At 34.1% G+C, this 21,441-nt stretch overlaps 1 protein-coding gene across 2 annotated transcripts in view; it reads left to right on the top strand.

The window, feature by feature from the left end:
* Positions 1-11,085: 11,085 nt before the first annotated feature.
* ANO3 (anoctamin 3) overlaps positions 11,086-21,441 on the top strand; it is a gene marked incomplete at both ends in the record, with an annotated part of 255,438 nt that continues 245,082 nt past the window's right edge. For both annotated transcript variants that reach the window (XM_084254786.1, XM_084254785.1), the window contains one exon: positions 11,086-11,239. In XM_084254786.1, the coding sequence (XP_084110912.1) occupies positions 11,086-11,239 (154 nt within the window). The remainder of the gene's footprint in view (positions 11,240-21,441) is intronic.

Here is a 21,441-nt window from a genome sequence, read left to right as displayed (position 1 = left end):
GGCAAGAGACACTGAGAGAACCATAGAAAAATATAGCAAAAGCCCAATGACACTGAATCTCTCTACAGTTAGTGAACTGCCCTTCCTCTGTCATTTTAATTGCATTTGTAACCATCCGGTACTAAAAGCATTTTGTTACTTTAAATCAAAAGTAGCTTAGCTAATATATGTTAACATCATACATCTTGTTATTTAGCAAATATAGCTCTTTATCATAACTGCCTTTACTGTCACCTGTACATACTAGATTTTTAAGAAAATGAATAAAGGACATTTAACCTGTATTTTCATAATTGTTATAATTTTTAAAAACATTTAGGAATTCATTGAGAGACTAGATCATTGGTTGAGTTTCTACTGGCATGGTTCCCACACTTTATTTTTTTCTGTCTTTTTGCAAGTATTTTTGTTCTTTTACAAGGAATCCCAGATCTAAAAGATTTTGCTATCTTTGAAGTGTGATTTTCATCACAAAGTAGCTGGTTCTCTTGGTTTTGTGAGAAATAAAATTGGTATTTCCAGAATAAACATAAGTCCATTTGACTTTTTAAAAGCCAAATGGCATAAGTTATAATAGCAAGCAACACTTGGACACTGTATAAAAGTAAGAAGAAGATGAAATAAATTCATAAATATGTAAAATTAGCGTCTGTTTTCTTAAGGAACCATATGCCAAGAAATGGTATCATAAAAAGAGATAGTCATGGAAAGTAAAGGCCAAATTAGCTTCCTGCTTGGCTTGAATTCTTGCTGAAATTCAAACAAGTTATATTGTGTATAATTTTAGGGAAAAGTGGAATGGGAGAGTTATTCTCATGGGGCAGTTACATAAATTAAAGCAATATAAAACATCAAATAAAATGGTAATAATACATGGGGGCAGTTAATGAGAAAGATTTTCATTTAGGATTAGGTAGTACACAAATTGTTAATGGCATTATGTTTGTACTCAAACACTAGATAAATGCATAGTAAAAATTCAGACATATTTATCCTGTTGAATTATTCCATAATACTAGAAGGCTATGGACTGGTCTAGGGAATAATTATAGTTTGAGCCTATAACTATCCTTCCATGAAAGTTAGAGGATACTTTGATAATTTACATTAATGGTAACCAGTCTGAAGTTTTGAAAGGAATAACGGTGAAATGTTGTATGATATCGCCCCCTATTGTTGTTGTTTTAGTGCCACTTGAATTAATGAATTTAGCTTTTCTCGCATAGTATTCGGTTTCCCAAAATGCTAGTAAATAATTTTGAAAAGTGCATCTGTTTTCAAATCTATATATTTAAGGAGTATAGAATTAATTAATTATAGAATTAATTATAGATTCCTCAGAGTATTGATTTTCTATTAGTATGTGTAAAGTAGCAAGCATAGAATGAGCATGAGTGCTGTTACATGTGTAAACTCCAGGTCATAAGGACCTAGTTTCATATCCTGTCTCCCTTATAACTGGCTGAGTGAACTGGGATGTTACTAAACTTTCTGAGCCTTAATTTTCTCTTTAAAGTAAATATTAAAATACCCACTTTATAATAGGTATGAGATTACAAAAGATAATTTATTTGAAGGATTTATCACAAGTTATAATGAAACACTCAAATGTTACACTTGTCTCCATACTCCAATGATTAAGAATGAGTTGATACATGAAATGCTCTCAATTATTAGCAGACAGGCTTTGAGAATCCTGCTAAGAAAACCTATCCAATTAGTGCAATAAATCATCTACTTTGGAGAATTATCAGACTCCACCTAACAATATAAATATTCACATACATAATCCTACAGTGTTTTTTTTTTTTTGGGGGGGAACTTCATTGACTTCAAAGAAAAATAGATTTAAAATGATTAAAGCATGTATACCCTTTTGAACTGTATTTCTCTGTTCTGATATCTGCATAATTAATTAGAAAATGAATTCATGTAAAACTCAAAAAGGATGTTTTCCCACCATTTCGCTCAATATGATTTGAGTCATAAACTGACTATTAAATTGAAAGCAAAGTTGAAAAATTCCATCTGGAAACAAAAAGTATCTATTTTTCTTTATTTGGAGATTTCTTCTTGTGAAGCCTTTAATATACTATAAGTTACTTTAATGAAATCTTTGTGAAGACTAGATGATTTAAGTTGCCATGACTTCAAGAGAAGGAAGTTGTTGCTCAAGATTAATCTCTTATTCTGTAGGACACACACAGATACATGAACAATAAATAAACATTAGGATTTTGAAGCTGTTTGATACAGGATAAACCCAATTAATACAGTCTACTGCTTCATTTTTCTTGTATTTAATAAATAGCCTGTCTGATTAATTCTGCTACCTAAAAGCTACCAAATAAATCTATATTTCAGGTGGGTCTCCTGGATGTCTTTTGATGAATTGTGAACAGGCTATGCTCTCACAGTGAATTATGTTCTTTCCTTCCCAGGTTGGTGTGAAGGACTGGGGGACATTGGGGAAAGGTCTGATAGTGTCCCCAGTGCACTGGCTCTGTCCCTGACTTATTATCTCTCAGTCTTTCCTTTCCTGCCAGTGGAGTTTGGCTCTCCTTTTTACTGACACTAGTCTTCATTCCATGCCTGTATTCTAGACATGGCTGCTCCCTCTCAATTCTTATCCTCGGTATTTCTGGGAAGCAGTGGCTCAAAGACCCTGTCTGGCTGCATCTTCCCCCTCCAAGAATATGCATTTTAGCTCTTAGACTACCTTATTTTCCTGTTTACATTTCAATCTGATGAGAAATTGGGGGTTTTTATGAGCAGTGTTTTTTTTTTTATGTCTTTTGTATCATCTTGTTACTTGTAGCCATACTCAAATTTAGCAGTGTCTTGCATTTTATAGCTGCTGTTTACTTATTATGTATTACATATGACTGAACAACTCTACATTCACTCATTTATTTTATTGTGTTAATATTAGTTTAAAATGTTGTTTGTGGTATGGAGCTATGGAATCACACCCTTCAGGTGTATGTTACCACACCACACCAACCATCAAGGCACCAAATTTCTTCCACTATAGTCCATTGCACCCCTCCCCACTTTGCTCTCCTCTCTCTAAATTGATTTGTTAATCTATTTTCTTTGCAAACCAGTCAAAAGACCATGTTAACTGTGCAGTAATTTTATAGGGAAACAGCTATTAATAATGAAGGAGTCAGAGAAGGTAAGAAAGTAAATAGACTGAAAATCCAACCCATGTGTGAAAGAGAAAGGGAGGGAAGGTTGGGTAGGATTGACTTCCACTGCAATGCAATTTAAGAAAGCTTGAGCAAGGTCAGAGTCATCTAGGAGTCCTAATTCTTCCAGTAATGGGTTTGCCTTAGCAACCCTGCAACACTATCTTTGACTAGGAGCAGCCAGTGGGAAGTGGAACCTTGGCAAAAATCCCTGCAATGGATTTCAGATTGCTACAGCTGTATATAGTTGGACATTTGCAAGGTGCATTCTCATGACTGCAATGATAGCCTAAGTATGCTCAAGATAATGGTAGATGATTACATTTGAAGGCTAGCAAGAGAGGCCATTCTAAAATATGACTGTAAGAGGACAGGACTTGCCACTCCAAAATATTCTGCTTTGATATATTGATCATTTTAAGCTGTAGGCATTTGAAAAATAGCAAATACAGATAGAGGTTTTCTCTGAATGCCTGTTATCTCCCTAAAAGAGACCTCCCTGAAAGTTTCATCAGCCAAGGAAGATTGATCATTTTTACAAGTGAGAATACTAGACATTGATAAACACTATAAAACCTTTTACTCTCCCATAAGAAGCATACATCCTCTCTCCTATTTACTTATTAATATTGTATTTAAGCCTGAATTTTAAGTTGCTTGAGAAGGTATTCATTTTTCCTCGGTATCTCCAATGTAGATACATGATATTTATGCTTATAATATGTTTGCTTTTCTTTTATAGTCTCTGCTAAGAGCTCAGAATGGTAGAGGGAATATATTTTGTCATCCTGCACGTTGAATTTGTATAATGACCATGGTAGAAAAAAATTATTCATCTCATTTAATAGAAAAGATAATAAGGTTCTGTATCACTACACAGCATCATAGATGTAATAAATAGCAAAGAACAAATTTCAGTCTGAAGCTTAAATCCTGTAATCTTTCCAAGTGCAGATATTTTACTTTGTCAAATATTTCCCAGGTTCTATATATCTATAAACAATGATTATATACTTCTATAGGTATATATAGCCAAGCCTATTCAGAAGTTTATCATCAAATTTGAAGACATGGTCAATATTATAAACAAAGTAATAAAATATAAAATCACCAGTTTTGTATTATATGACTAGTAAATATAATAAATTCTATGAGCTAGAGCCATTAGTGTGGCCTTTATGGTAGATTAGGTGAATGTAAAACTAATAAATCGGGACACGTTTTTGGATAGGTGTCTTTGTCTGTTCAGGTGCCTATGATATAATATCATAAACCAGTGGCTTATGAACATTAGAAAATTATTTCTCAAGATCATTCCAAGATCAAGGAGCCAAATGGTCAGAAGAAAACCCCATTTCTGGTCCTAGACTTCTCATTGTATCCCCACATGGGGGTGGGGGAGCCTCTTTCTAAAAGGCACTAAACTCATTCATGAAAGTTTTGTCTGGACTGCAGCACCTCCTAAAGGCCCACCACCTAATACTTTTAGTATTAGAATTTCAATATTTGGATTTGAGAGGGAAGCCAGTAATCAAGAGTATAGCAATAGGGAATAAACGCTGAATTTCAGATGCCTGTTACTGAGTTCTACCTCTAACACTTAACCTCATAATTATTTAAAGTTACTTTGCATAAGTAATACTTTCTGCTTCTTCAATATGGGGGGAATCAAACCCACTTTACTGTCTTGTTGGCAAGATTGGATAGGAAAATGCATGAGAAAGTAAGCAGCAAATTCAGTCTAAATACAAAAGACATTAGCATAGGCAAGACGATTTGTAATCTGTTTGCCAAAATTCAGTCACTTTTAAAGTAGATTATAACCCAACTGTCAAAAGTTTTCAAAAAGAAAACATCAAAATTTTTCTTTTTGGCTTTTAGAATTCTTTGAATTTTATGATTCATCGATCTTCAGAGTGTTTGTATAATTCACTATGTTCAAGAGTTAACAAAACTCCTAAGAGACTTCTAAAATTTGGAAAGAAAAAAACTAACTCTATCCAAAAGTATCTTAAAAATAAAACAAGGTAAGAACAAAAAAGGTATTTCTAGAATAGAAAATACCCATAAGAGTCACACAAAAAAATATAGTTCAAAATATTAAATCCAATAATTCTCATTGGACTATATTCATAGGAAATAGAGGTTGATTTTTCACTAAGAGGATAATAAGACACTACTGGATTCTTTGGTTGTTATTAATGTAAAAATGCAAGTTCTTTGCTGTTTGCTGTGTGTTAATACCTTAATATTTATTAACTAATTAATTTCTTACAACAACCCTCGTAGATATTTTATCTATAGGGAGAATTAAACACAGAATATTAAGTAACTTCCCCAAAATAGACACAGAACATAGTACAGACACTCTGACCAAAAGTGTCCTTGTTCTTAATTATAGAGTTGATTATAGACTATTTGTGATATTATTTTCTAGATTACATTCCTGGGACATATTAGAACCTTTCTTTACCTACTGTCCTCAAACATGCACAACACATACCCTGCTATGGTCTCAGCCCTTTGCCTGGAAGCTTCTTGCTCCAGATATCCACAAAGCATTCCTTTTCTTTCCTTCTATTTTTCATGCAAATAGCACCTTCCAAGAGCCCATCCTTGACTACCCTTACCCTTGCTATCTTCCTAACTGGTGTGTGCGTGTGTGTGTGTGTGTGTTATAGTAGTAATTACTATTCTTCATATCACACTGGTTTATTCTGTCCCATATTTTGAGAGACTGCCTAAAAGCATTGGCTGGTATGTTGCAGACACTTAATAAACATGAATGAATAGGTGGTCATAAGGCAGATTAGTTATGCTAGCAGCTTTGCCGATAATATCTCATTTACTCTCAGAACAGTCCTTCTAGGCATATGTATCATTATTCCACATTTCACACATGGGGAAACAGATTCAAATATGTGAAATAAACTTAACAGATGCACATAAGTACTAAATATCTGAGATAGGATTGAATCCAGGTCCTTATGACTTTAGAGTTCCCACTGTTTCCATTACTCTGTGTTGCTTTTCTAATTATTTTTGAAGTCAGGGAAATGAAGATTTTTTTTTCTTGACTGCGAGTCACAATTTTATAGGATGACAAAATGTTTTAGTGTATGGTATCCATTAAACTAAGTCTGTAGTTTTACAAGGATGTATCTTCATACCATCAAAGCCCTGATTGTTTTTCTAATGTACTTTTATCTATTTTAATATCTCTACTGAGATATGCAGTTTAAGTTCTTCATTAAAAAATAATGTGCAATTTCTTGAAGCTGGGGATGTTAGGATGTGCATTTATCCTTAACCCTCTGCGCCCCAGGGCCAACTCAGAATTTTAAGACTTTTTAAAAAACCAAATTGAAAGCTGTTCCATAAGAATCCACATGTAATCCACATGTAACTCTATCCCATTTCAATCAAACATTATAATGAATATTCATCTTCTTTTTGCCCATGCCATTTTATTTTGTGCATTTTTTATATTATTGAAGAATAGAATCATGTTATCATTCTGGGACTTTCTTGTGTCTGATTGCTTGATTGAACACAATTTTAGGAACACCCATGTAATCATCATTTTAGCATTAGAATGCACCTTTGGTTTAAGATAATAGTCATGTGAGTGTGCAGGAGTTCTCTGATTCTAAGGATTTTTGTGGCTATAGTATATTGGAAATGGAAGGAATAGAAAAAATTTTAATAAATACTTGCATTATTATTTCCAATAAAATTTCTAAGTTGACTACTTCCAACTCTAAGCATTTATAAACATTTGTTGATGTGTAAGATTGATTCCCATAAATTAATTTTCAGAAACTCATCTGAGAAATTTAGAAAGCAATATCCATGGCTTTAGGAATATGCCTTACTTATATGAACTATAAATGTAATGAGAGGGCCTCCCTGGTGGCACAGGGGTTAAAGTCTCAGTGATGTGAAGCTATCAAGCAATTGCCAGCCACTGTAGCATGAGTTCGATTCCTGGCCAGTGAGCTAACCTACATGACATAGCAGACTTCTCTTGTCTCCCCTGCTGCTCCTCTTTGCAGTGCATTTCAGTAGATCCACCTGTTCTGCTCCCCACTCTGTCTCTAGTGAATCTGCTTATCCCCTGTACCTCTATACCCCAGTTCTTGTATGTATCAATAAATAAAAAATAAATCTTAAAAAATGTAATGAAATCAGAACATTTTCACCCTCCATCAGTAGCTAATATAGGTATTGGAGAAAAAAATATCTGGATGTTTAATTAATTTGATAGATTTTAGGGTTTTGAGTAATTTTGATTCAAGGTATGAACCTCTTTTATGTGAGCTATTATATAAAATTATATCTGGGACATATTATAGATAGCTTAAAATGATTTATCAATAGAACTAGGATCAAAATTCATTCGATAAAATAACATGCAATAAATTTATAGTTGGCTATCAAGTGAAATATGTGTTAATTCTTCCAGTGATTATTTTCTCACTATCATGACAATAAAAGACTCCCCATCCACACCAACACTTTCTTTCTGGGCTTTTCTGTATGGGCCATTCTCACCAGTGTGAAATGGTATCACGCTGTGATTTTGATTTGCATTTCCCTGATAAGTGATGATGAACACTTATTTTTTTAATGTGCCTTTTGGTCATCTCTGTATCCTCCTTGGACAAGTGTCATTTAGCACTTCTCCCTGTTTTTTAAGCACTTCTTGTTTTCTTTTTTTGAGTTACATGAATTTTTTGTAGAATCAATGATATCAGCCCCTTGTCAAATGTATGCTGTGCAAATGTCTTTTCTCCCATTCAGTTGGGTGTCTTTGTTTTAATGATAGTTTCTTTTACTGTGCAGAAGATTTTTAGTTTGATATAGTCCCATTTTTTTATATTATCTTTTGTTTGTCTTATCATTGAAACAGGTTTTTTCAGGTATTCAAAAATTTACTGAAATTCATTTTTGCTTTAGACAATTATAATGTTTTCTTTTGAATTATTATTTTTAACTCCTGTTTTTAACTTCCTATGTATGTTGAGTGTTGTATAACACTGGAACTTTACTATGTTCGCTATTTAATCTAAAATCGTTCATGTTTGTTCCCGAATAATAGTTGTATAAATGCTGTTGGAATAGTGATGATTCCCCGATCTGGGCTATAATTTAAAAAGGGATAGGGACCAGAAAGCCAGTTTCCTTTCAATATTTTTTTTTTTATCTGTAATAGTTAATTACAAGTAAGATGTATTATTTTTTACCTAGAATACATTTTATATTGTAGTAAAAGTGGGTTTGCAGTATTCTTGGATATATTTTATTTTCTCAAATAGTGCTGAACAGAAAAGGTAAAATTGCTTTTAAAAATTCATTTCCCATGTGTGACCCATCAATTTAACACTGAATTCCATGGACATAATTAAAATCCTGAATCAGTCAAACATCTTTTACCCACTGAGGCCAGATCTAGTCCATAGCCTTATTGTGATGCTGCCTAGACATTTTAGTATCTATGTTAATACATACTATGGGGTGAATTGTTAGTACTTCTATAAATGAAGAAATAAGTTAATGAATAAACAATTAGGTAGAATGAAAAACAGAGCATCAAAAACCTAATTTGAGTATCACCTAATTTATTCCCTAAAATGAAGAATGAGATTTTTACTAAATTACTCTTTGATACACAATCAGTCATCCCTCCCGTGGTCATCATGGATGCACAGACTAAAGCAGAGAAAATGAATGACTAAAATACTAAATTAAATTTTCTGAGGTGACCAGCACAGTCTTCTGCTCAGCTTCTCAGAGACAACAAGTGTTTTACCTTTCAGATAGTATATCTGCCCCCTCAACTCCTATCATTTTAGTATATTGTTGTGTTGATCACCTGCACATATTTTGAAATTCAGTCTTATATGCTTTTTCTTTTTTTTTTTTAAAGATTTATTTATTTATACAAGCACCGGGTACAGACAGAAACACAGGAAGGTGAGAGAATTCACCAGAGCCAGAGCGGGGAACAGAACAGGCAGACTAACTAAAGTACACTTCTGAGAGGAGCATTGGGCACGGCAGGAGAGGTCTGCACACCATGTGGGACCCTCAGCCAGCAGCTGGGTATTGAACCGGTGCTGCAGAGGCTGGGGGCAGCTTTGCTGCAGCCCAGCGCTCAACGGCTGCGCCACCAGGGAGGCCCTTATATGCTTTTTCTTAAGCTGTGTATCTTACTTGATCACCATTTTTGAAATTCACCTTTTGCTATCATTTTTATTAACATATAATCACATAATATTGTGTAAGTTTAAGGTCTACATGTGATAATTTGATATATTTGTGAAATCACCACAATAAGTTTCATTAATATATTCATTATCTTATCTAGTTATTTTTATATGTGTGGTAAGAACACTTAAAGTCTGTTTTCTTACCAGCTTTCAAGTGTACAATACAATATATAAAATATAGTTGCCATGCTGTTCATTTGATTCCTAGAACTTACCACTTCATAGCCATTTGACAAATATCCCCCTATTTTCTCTACCTCTGTCCCCAGGTAACAATCAATCTATTTTCTGTTTTCATGAGTTATAAATTCCACATATAAATGAGATGATGCGGTATTTATCTTTTTTCTGTCAGACATATTTCACTTAGCAAACCACCTTCATTTTCTACCACGTCATCAGTTGTAGGATTTTCTTTACTGTGAGTAATAATATCTATACCTCTATATCTATATCTATATGAAATGGAATTTTCTTGGTCTCTGTCATTCATCTATCGATAACCATGCAGATTGTGTTCTTGTCTTGGCTGTAGTGAATAGTGCTGCAATGACCGTGGGCGGTGCTGATATCTCTTCGAAATACTGACTGTATTTCATTGGATATATCCCTAGACCTGAGAGTGCTGAAATCATATGGTAGTTCTATTTCTTAATTTTTTAAGGAATCTCCATACTGTCTTCCATGTAAAGATTTACATCCCCACCAACAGAATTCACAGGTTCTCTTTTCTCCATACTCTTTCTTTCATTACTATTGCTTGTCTTTTTGATGATTAGCAATACTCAGCACCTTTTCATGTATACCTGTCAATCACTTGTATGTCTTCTTTAGAAGACGTACAGGTTTTATTTGCCCTTTATAAAAATAGGATTATTTGCTTTGCTTTTCCTGATGTGTTGCAATAATTCCTTATATATTTGGGGCATTAGCCCTTTATCAAATATATTGTTTGGAAATATTTTCCCCATCCCAAACATTGCCTTATTATTTTGTAGATGATTTCTTTAGTTGTGCAGCTTTTTAAGCTTCATTTACTTTTTCATCACTACAAGTATAATTATCTTTCAATAAATAGCTGGACTTAAGTCTCATAATCCTGACCCAGGATATATCATTTAGGATTAAGTTCCTTCCAAATTAAAACATTCCTCTGATGAGCTGCCCAGTGCACTAAAGTTGCATTCCCTGACAGTCCTTAGCCCCACCCAGCTGATCTTTTGTGTACAGAAATGTGAATGAGAACTTCTAATACCAAGAACTAAATGCATCTCAGCAGCCTTGCCCATGTCTTCATTTAGCCCATTTAACTTTTTACTGCAACCTCTCTGAGATGGGGTTAGTGCTGCTATCATTTAAAAGCCACAAGAGAGCTACAAGAAAAACAACTCTAAAACCCATCCATCCTATTGAAGTCAATTGTCTAGGAATGGCATGGATAGAGAAAACTTCTTAGAGGGTCAGCTGTGCATGTTTTATCTTTTTTTGAATGTTCAAGTGAAAATAATTACCAGAAAGTCTGAAGTGATTACTGATTACAGTACTGTGATTTCCATCCTTGTGTGATTTATAAAACTTCAGTTTTGTGAACTTTGATTTACATAAGTCTTAAGAATTGTGCAATGTCGACTGTGAAATTTGAACTGGATTATCTTTCTCCTGAAGACTTCAGACAGGAACATGCTTCCAATTCAGATTTTACGTTAACCTGTTTGACTGAACTCTCTGATGACTCTAGTGAATTGGAACTTCAGCACTACAATTCTGTTCCCACTGGTAAGCTCACCTTTAGCTTGATATTTTTGAGTATCTTAACTTATGTTTGTGATTCTTTGATGTGAGATATGTAAAAAGTAATTGTTGATGTCCCTTACTTTGGAGCAGTATAACTGATGTCAGCTTTAATTTTTTGAGTTGCATTTTTTTCCTGAAATATATAAAGACACTTCTGCAAAAAGAACAGAGGGTTTTGCCAATAGGATGAAATATCAGAAAACAAATTCAGTGAACTCAGAAAAATGTTCATAATGTCATAAATATTGTTTTACTCAGTATTGAAGTCTGTCAAAACTTTGTTTTGGGATCACAAAACAGTCTTTCATGTGAGATGTTCATGTTTCATGTTGATGAAATGAAGATTTTATTCATCAACTGGAGAAAAAAAGTACTGCCATCTTCTATTCATCTCTCTTATTTTTCTTTCCTTTTATAAAATTATGTGAAGTATGCTAGGTGTGCTACTTTCTGGTTAAGAACAAAGTAATATTCCTTTTGGCTATGCTAATGTGTGACATGATGACTTAGACTTGATAGAATTTGGTGTAAGGAATTTTTTTAAATGCTGTTAGTGTTACTTATTCAGAACTGCAGCTTCTATTCCAGCTCTGCAATTTTGAGGGAACAGTGTTATACACTCATTGTTTGCACTCATCAAGAAATTCTGAAAGTCTGGTTTATGACAAATAACTATGAGATGTCAAAAATGAGTTAAGCAATGCCCCCACAGCTGTGGATATTACTGCCCATTTCTATTTGTCCAGTGAAAAGTACATGCAGAATAAAAAGTTTCATGTTGCAACTAGGAGAGTCTTCTAATGAATCTGTTTATTTATTTTGAGATTTTTTGGTACAGATTTGTGTGAATTACAACTGATTGCCGATTTGTAGATATTTTGGTATTATATGACCTCTCTCGTAATATAAATAGTACTGTAATCAAGAGAGCTATAACACCCTTTTGTAGATTTTCTTTAAAATATAGGAAAAAAACGATGTCCGTGCTATTTTTTTTTTTTTTTTAGTTGAGAGTCTTATTGGGTATTGAGCATGCAGTTTCAAAGTAGTGAAATCATTATACTTGGGGAAAAAAATAGGTTTATTGGCAAAAATAGTATTTACTGGCCCAATCATGATTTAAATGCTCATGTCGTATTCACCATTGTTTTGTAGCCATCTGTGTTCTAGTTAGTGCTTCTGTTCCTTTAGAGTCAACTGTTGACCTATACCGCTACACCTTAGGCATGGATTCTCTCCCAAAATTGCATATGCTGTAAAGAACTTGGAAGACACTTTCACCTTGATACATTGGCAGTGCTTCAAAGTCAACATGAATAAACTAAACTCACTGAAAATGCCTCCTTCTCCTTATGTCCTTAATTTTGTTGATTACCTTCTGTCATCTCAACCATTCCTTAGCTTTATTGCAATACACTTAGTGTTTACTTATATACATATTAGTATGGTGTTTGCCTTCTCTGCCTCATGTCCACCAGGATAGCCCCAGTACACACAGGTTGCCTGGTAATAGAGGGTTCTTAAAAATATGTCTTGAATCACTGATTGCCTGACTGAGGGACTGAAAGATTGCCTTCTTCATTTCCCCTAGTGCATGCACCTATATGGAGTTCTATCTGATCTCTCCTCCACATTTTCCATAACAAACCTCTTATCAGTTATTAGCCAGGGAATCCTTCCTGGGTCATCTGACCCATTTGTACATTTGTTCACAACTTCTGGAACTCTGCGTCACTGCATTATAAACCTGATGCTCTGGTATCTAAATCATTTTTTTCCAAAATTTACCCATTTTTCCCAAAATTTACCCAACCACAAAGATGACTTACATTTTCTAATCACTGTTCATATAGTTCTTTAAAAATAATTTCCAAAAATTATTTCTCATGCCATTATTTAGTAAGATATTACTAAGATAAAATGTTACTTCCTGAATATCTATGGTGAACTCTCTGTACATAGAATTTTTTTCTATTGCTAAACTTCTACAAAATGTTTGTATTGTATTTTGAAATGTTCACATTCTAATTTTTGTTGTAAGTACATATGCTCACAATTGGTCTCTCATTTTAAAGTTTTATGAAATTTTTGGAATTTATTTGATATGCTAGATCTTTTGGAACTACTTTCAGCAGAGTCCAGTTGTGTTCATTCATTCAAAATCTATTGAGAGAGTTGTGCCTGCTAAGTTGATATGAAAATGAAAATAAAGTGATAGTAGATGAAGGGAAAGAGTGGTATCATTCTAATCTCAATGAGGTGATAATGTGATTTTAACGTTCATGTATATATTCCTAACAGAGAAAAATAAATTATAACAGGTGATTGCTGTTCCATACAAAGTTAAGCCAGTGAGTCTAAAGAAATATATCCTGTTATTAGCAAAAACACTTTACATCTTTCACTTATATAATAACTTGATGTAACTCATATCTACAAAGTCTCAATAGTTCTCAGCAGGAATTTGTATAATGATTGTTCATCCATTTATATACTTGCCAGAATATTTTTTTTACATCTATCTACGTATTACCCAAGATAAGTTCAGAGTCAAATCCTTCCCAAAAAGCCCTCCTTCTAGTCCTTTACAAACAACATCCTATTTTCCCTATATTGAATCCTTAGGGTACTATTTCCATGGCATTAATATCAATATGAATTTTTTTCCATTTAGTTTGCATCTAAGTTTTTTTAGTTGTTAGATATTGGGTGTGGTTTTTAATATAACTTTACCACATAGAGAATAAATTCCCAGAGGATTAAAGATGTGTTGCATTTCAGTTTTATTCCCCCAAAGAGAGCTATGAATGAAGAAACTTCATTACTTGTTATTAACCCCTTGCACTCCGAACCATTCTGGACATTGGCTACCAATGTCCCCTGAGAGGGGACAGCGGAGTGCAAAGGGTTAATATGACTTTACAATATGGACCAATTGATAGAAAACTTCACCTCCTTTGTCAAATATTTTAATATTACTCTGATTTCTTAATGGCTTTGCCTGGGAGCCTTCGACTCATTGTGTCTCAAGAAGAGCAATCTGGGTTTATATAATATGCATACTTTGGCTATCCTGGTAAAATGAAAAGTTTATGCTAATGTGATGTTGTAAAATGAAATAACCCCAACACCATAATTTTTGTTAAATGCCTGCCAGAATTACTCTAAAAGGAATTGAGTACATCTACTTAAAATTCAAAGCGATGAATTGAAAAGTGGCCTTTCTTATAATATACAAAGACGTGCTAATGGAAGTATTGATAAGTGGCCATTGCATTACTGCTAATACCTTGTGGAGCTCACTAAATTCTATAGAAGAGAGAGAATGAAATTGTGATTGAGTTCAAGATAGAGATAGATAAACTCCTGGTAGATGATTCCTGGTATTTTTTTTATATTTTTTGGACTAGGCCTCAGTACTTTGATTTACCCATCACCTTGTGCAAATGAAAGCTTATAGTAGAATGTTTACGATGAGATTTTAAGGTTGGCATGATGAACTATAGCCACAATCTCAGGCTTCAAATGCTAAGTTAATCACCTTGGTCAGTGCTGTTGAAAGATGCCTTGCTCTTTGTGGGAGAACTATGTTAGTATTCCTCTTTTTTTCTGATCAAGGCCTATTAACATTAAGCCAGGCACACAGCCAGACTTTCATTCTTAACTCATGAAATTCTAACAAACTCTGGCTTTAACCTCTGCTCTCAAGGTTTCTGACCCTATATCCTTTTACAGCTAAAATAGATGGAAACTAAGCCTCATATAGAAGTTTAATGTGTCCCCAAGGCAGCATTGAAATTTTCTCTTCCTCCCACTAAAGAGAAAAATTTATTTAATTTGTAGAGGGAGGAGGAAATAGCTAATCTTAGGCTGTTTATAGAAACCCCTCCAAGGTTTGCAGATTACCCTTGTCTGTCTGATTCAGTTCTATTTCAGGGTAGAACTGAATTGGGTCCTTCATGTTCCTGTTTTCCATTTCATGTTGGAATGGCACATAGACATAAATTTATAATTGCCTAACCACTGAGAGATGTCATATTTTACCATCTGGTTAGTAACTGGGCCAAAGATTCTTCTATATTCTGAGAAGCTGTAGATATGAAAGTTGATCATATTAATGACTTCCCTATGCTTTTATATTTTCAGGTTAACTTGGGACCAAATGCCAATAGATTTGTCTGCCTTATGTGAGGAAAATATTTTTTTTTTCAGAAGGTGATTTTAGGATTAAATACATCAGGCCTATTTGGGCAGTTACATCTAACAATATTCTCTTTATAGAAACTGTTAGACACGTTTATTTTAAGAAACCTTTTTTTGGCAACATTCTAATAAGGGATAAGATAGTAATTGATAAAACCACATTCTCTGGAAGTGTGCCTGATGCATTTATGACCATAGATTATTTCATTAATTTAGAAGGGAGACTAAGCTTGTCCAATGAAAGTGGAATTTAGAACGTTAGTTGAGAATGCTGGGCTTACCTTGTAAGCTTGGGGAAACGATACGAGACTGGTCCTGACTTAAAGCCGTCATGAGAAGATAGTCGTGTTTGATGGGGGACTATGTGTGCAGCCTCATGATGGAGAAAAGCCAGAGGAATCAAAGTCAAGAGATAAACATTATTGTAATGTTGGGTATGAATCAGGTTCCAACTAAGCGAGTCAGAACCTGAAGCACAGTTAAGTCCATTCTTTTTCTTAAACTATTTTATATCAGGATTTAGCAAGCTATGTTTAGTTTGGTATGCTAGAAAATATTTTCCCCTTCTCATTCTTACCTTGGAAAATCACTTTTCTTCAAAATTTTTCTTAAATATTTCTTCCTTTGTCAAGTTATTTTTTGACACAGGTTGGCTGTGTTCATCAGCTTATCTTAATCTTTATCATATAACATTGATATGTTTAAATACCTTTCTATCTCTATATTTTATGGTCTCTTATAAGAGTCGTTTAGCACCTATTCTCTCACCTATTCTCAGAATTACCTTTCACTTTGGGGATTTGGTGGTGAAAGACAATACAGTTTGTGACCTATGAATTCTTGAATGGATAGTTCATTGATTGTTAAAGATGTGATGTGTTTCAGCCAAAGAAGTAGTAGTAGGAAAGCTTTGGAAAATCATTTATAAATAAATGATTACATTTGGGATAGATTTTGGGAATCACAGTCAAGGAGAGTTGTGCAATGCTAATAAGTATGATTCCCAGACACAGGAAGGTTGGTGTCTTGGTCACAGTGCTCTCTTTCAGTTCTTGTATACAACAGAAATTTGGGGCAGGGTTGGGAAATTACTACAAAAGTGCTTAATTCAAAGTGCATTTATCTTTGAATCTTCCTTGACTGAAGCCATTCCATAAAGATTCTTCTCTTTCTTTATCTCTAGATTTAAATCTTTATTGAATATCCATCTTTTTCTTAATTCTTTTTTAGCTTTCTGAGATTTGATGCTTGATGTTCATAAGCCATATGCCTCAGATCTTCCAAGATTGCCCAAATCAAAAATGATTACCAAAGCTAATAAATTCTTCCTGAATCACAATGTCAAAAATGAATTTTACAGTTCACTATTGAGAGTATCTAAAGCTATTATGTCCAGGTGAAGAACCAGAATATTTTATATTGATTGCCTTTATTTTTTTTCTTCTAACCTCTGGGTTACCAAATTCCTTGTTGATGTATCTCTTGCATGTAATGCTTAGTGTCTGGAAATAAGAAAATGTCTTTAAGAAATCTGTTTCAATGAGTTCTCTAGCCAAAGTAACATTTTTACTATATAGAAGATAAAACATTAGATAAAATTGAAAAGATGGCAGCATAGGCCGTGGGCTCCTGGTGTTGTATGTGACTTTTATTGTCATTGTGTTTCAGGAAGAAATCTACTGGCACCCTGGTCATGGGCTTCTCAAATTCCAGAACTGTGAGAAACAAATGTTGTTTACAAGCCATCCAGTTTATGTTATTTTTGTTGTAGCAGCCCAAATGGATCCAGACTACTTCTTAGGGAACAGCAGAATAGTAGTGGAGAAGAGGGAGGGAGAGAAGTGTAAACTTTATGTTCTTCTCTCTTTACTTCCTTTCCTCTCCTTCTCGTCCAGTTTTTATTTACATCTGGACTTTTTAGAGCTCGTACACAGTGGGAAGAAGTGGGTGCATATAGCTATTACCTGCCCAGTATTATTATCATCAACTATTATAAAACCCAGAAGCAAGCTCTTTCTTCCTTGCATAACAGCTTTTAAGGATTTTCCTCTGATTCAATCTCATTCATCCACACCTCTTCTGCACTTTTTTTCTTCACATCTCCATGGAGGCAGGTCGCACTTCCTGCTGATATTTTATAATACCCGCTCATTCTTGCAATCAGAATTGTACAGCATACTGCCCTCATCTTGTAAAGGCTTCCTCACTTTGGTAGGCACTCTTTCCAGGCATCAGGGGCTCCTTTCAAGGGCTTCTTTCAAGGTATCTGGGGCTCCTTTACCCTCCTACGTATTTAGCTAGCCTACCAGGTAACAGAGTAACATTACTCCCAACTCATTTGAGAAGGGCTAACAGGCAAGGAGCTACATCTTGAATTCTCTCTTTGGGTCATAACTGGCACCTCTGTTCTTTAAAATTTTCCAGAGATACATTGATTTCTATGCCTTGGGAACTCGAGAGAATTTTCCTGAGCTGGCCCATTACCGTCGCAATCTCACAAAGTTCTAAGTGCCTTTTTATCACTTTTTGTGGATGAGAAGCCATTCTCCCCCATAGTAACACTCTCTGGAATAGTTTTCTTGAATCTGCCACCATCTGGTTTGAGATGGAGGTGAAGACACTGGGGGAGGTATACCGAGCATATAACAGACCAGTACTTTTCCTTCATTCAGCAGTTTTCCTCTTTCTCCCCTATTAATCTCCTATATTTTCTTGTGTTTAGATTGGAACTGAGAAATGTGCTAAGAGAAGCAGCTGTTTTGCTTTATAATCTATAAATGTGCCAAACATCTTTCTTTGGAATGTGGGAGTAATTTTCACCTATTGTTTTCTGCTTTGGGGCTCTTTCTAAACTGAAAAACAAAAAAAAGAAAAAAACAGGAAAAATCTTATTTTGAATTCTGTTAGTCATTCTCCAGTGCACTTAATACTCATGTTGATTCTAAGAGTTGGTATTATTATCCTCATTTTACAGATGTAAAATTGATGGCGAGATCATTATCTTTCCAAGTGACAGAACTCACCTATAAATCTGAGTGTGTCTAACTTAAAGCCCAAGCATGATCTTGCACAGTTCTGAAATGTTTGAGAAAGGAAACAGCTGACAGAATACACAATGGGTATTTTGGTGTATGGTCAGCCTCAGCTGAAGCACTCTTTCACAAGCAATGGCTCTGTATTCTGGATTTTTTTTCCTGAAAAAACGAGAATTTTAGTGACTTGACTACTAAGTAGTTTTGAATATACCTCTAAGCAGAAGACCCAATCATTCCCATACATGTGAGATTGTATAGTCATATTTCAAAGTGAAATGGCAGTTGAATCAAAGCAACCAGTTTATGTCCAAGAAGGCATTGTCTAAGACGCAAGCTAAAGCTTTATCTTCAGTATGTTTTCTCTGCTAGCAATTTTTATTAAGATAAATGGAGCACATTCATAAATGCAAAAGGCAGAGAACTATCTATTAGTACCACTAACAGTTACAGTTCCAGTTACAGTTCAACTTTTATGATTTTGTTTTCTATGACTATATTTCTATGAATATAGTCTGAGAATATATTGTAGAAACTTAATCTTAGGCCAATCCTGATTGAGGTGAAGAAATTATCAAACTTAATTGGATTGTATTTTTAGAAATTTGGTTTATTCATAATTTGAAACTCTGTTATATGGTTCTAACAGTCTTAATTTCTGCATTGCTAATTTGAACTTTTAGGTTATATTACTTGAATCTTGCCTTTGTGTGGCTATTGAGTTGTGGCCATAATTTCACATTTTCTTGATTTCTTAATATCAGACATGATTCAGTCCATCTAACTATAAGTGCAAATATTAAAATATTACATCATTAGTATACACCTTAAGAGTTTCAGAAATCTGGTATTTGTTAGTAAACGTAGCTTATGTTTCTGAGTAAATCCTTACTTTTATCTGTATTTGCATTTTCACAACTTTTATAAAAATAGCATTAACATTATTCTTTCCTGGGTAGTATCAGAAAATTTTAGCTTCTGTTTTTATCATAAACTAACATCTCCAAGGAAAAAAAACAAGATGTCTGTTGAGAGCATCAGCATAGTTATTACTGACAAATGAAAATGATTTTATGTTCCTGGTACAAAGCTATTTTAGAGACTGAAGAAAAAAATGTGTACAAAGGCAAATTAATCAGCATATTCTCAATCAAAGCAATCTAGGTCAAGGTTGGCAAGTTATTTATTCTCCTTGAGGGAATAGTTGTGCTGGGATTACGACATGCTGGGGCATTATGTGCATTGAAACATGAAATGCTTCTTGAGTAGAGGAATGAACATGTAAGAAAGGAAAATTTCAGTGTAACTGAAATGTGTAACAGTAATTTTTAATTGTTTATTGAGGCAACATTGATTTACAACACTGTCTATTTTTTATGGGTCTAGGTTCACACCTGTGACAAGTATTTTTGCCTAATTTAAAAACTGCTGTTTCAGTTAATTATAGCTACTTTCTCAAATAAAGTCAAATAAATGGAAAATTTAGTACTCTGAGAAGTCATCTCAAAAGGATAAAAAATATTAAAGTTTATTTTAAAAGTGTAATTGGCTGACAATAAATCAGATTCATAAATGCACAGTTAATATTCTAAAATGCTATTTTTCTATAAACTTGAGAAATAAAAAAAGGGCTCAGCAATTCCTCTCTTCTGTATATCCTATATCCTAATTATTCAGTGTTAAGAGGTGGGTTTAAATCCACACAAATTTTTCTACCAAGCATCTTACATGAACAAGTTCCTTCAACTTCTCCAGAAATTCTTTATCAATAATAATAATAGTAAAGTACTTACTTGATGGGAGCTACTACTCTACATTTTTTAAAAAATTTATTTAATCTTCATAATAGCTCAATGAGGGAATTATTATGATTACAGAGAAGAAACAGGTGAGGCAAATAATATACTCTCTAATAGGTCAACATTGAGATATTTATAAGCAAATATATATCACACATATCTATAGTATGTGTGATTAAAAATATATACTATCCAAAAAATATATAAAATTTATATACTACCTTGGGCCCATTTTTCATGGTCTCTTGTGTCTCAGTTTCTCCACCTGTATAACAGTAGTACCTATGCACAGCCATGGTATCAGATCAAATTGGATAGTACTGGGTAAGCAGTTAGAATAACCTGGAATATAGTGCATATCACAAAAGAATTCGAAACGTATTTGAAATATAAATGCAAATTTAAACTCAAACTATCTCTAGATATTTGGTACATTTTTTAACATTTGATTTAATCCTTAATTATTGCATGGTGTTAGTTGTGTATCTCTGTGTGTGTGCATGTGTGTGTGCGTGCATGTATATTTGTATTCCTACCTGAGTAATTGAAATTGAGGATCTGTGTCTGCATTCATGCATGGACTAGAATGTTAAGGGCATAACATTATCTCCGTTGTAACCGGTGTGCTCATTATGGACTTCAAACTATGGAGAATCCAGGCATAACCTTGGCTGTGCTTCAGCTGTCTTCTCTTCCATAACGTGAACATTTCTGAAATGTAATGATTTATTCTTTTATTTTCAGTAGGTAAGGTAGCATTCTTTATGGTGCCCATTACCAGACATGATTTCTTGAGAAGAATGATCCTATTTTCACTTTATGCCAAACACACCAGATTGCCTGTTACAACCATTTTAGGATGCTGACCCTGGAAAAAACAAAGACATTGCAGTTGTGCCTGGTAGAACTAATAATGAGATGGGCAGATTAAAAAGATGTGGTGTATGTGTACAATGCAATGCTGTATATATATGTATAAAAGAGGAAATCCTGCCATTTGCAACAACATGGTTGGAACTGGAGGGAATTATGGTAAACAAAATAAGTCAGGAGGAAAAAGAAAAATACTGCATGATTCCATTCATGTGTGGATTACAGAAAGACAAAACAAAGGTGCAGTCAAAAGTAATTCAAGACAAACCCTAGAAAT

Source organism: Talpa europaea, assembly GCF_964194135.1.
Source record: "Talpa europaea genome assembly, chromosome: 1".
In the NCBI taxonomy this organism is placed as follows: Eukaryota; Metazoa; Chordata; class Mammalia; order Eulipotyphla; family Talpidae; genus Talpa; species Talpa europaea.
This window is presented reverse-complemented; position numbering and strand designations above follow the sequence as displayed.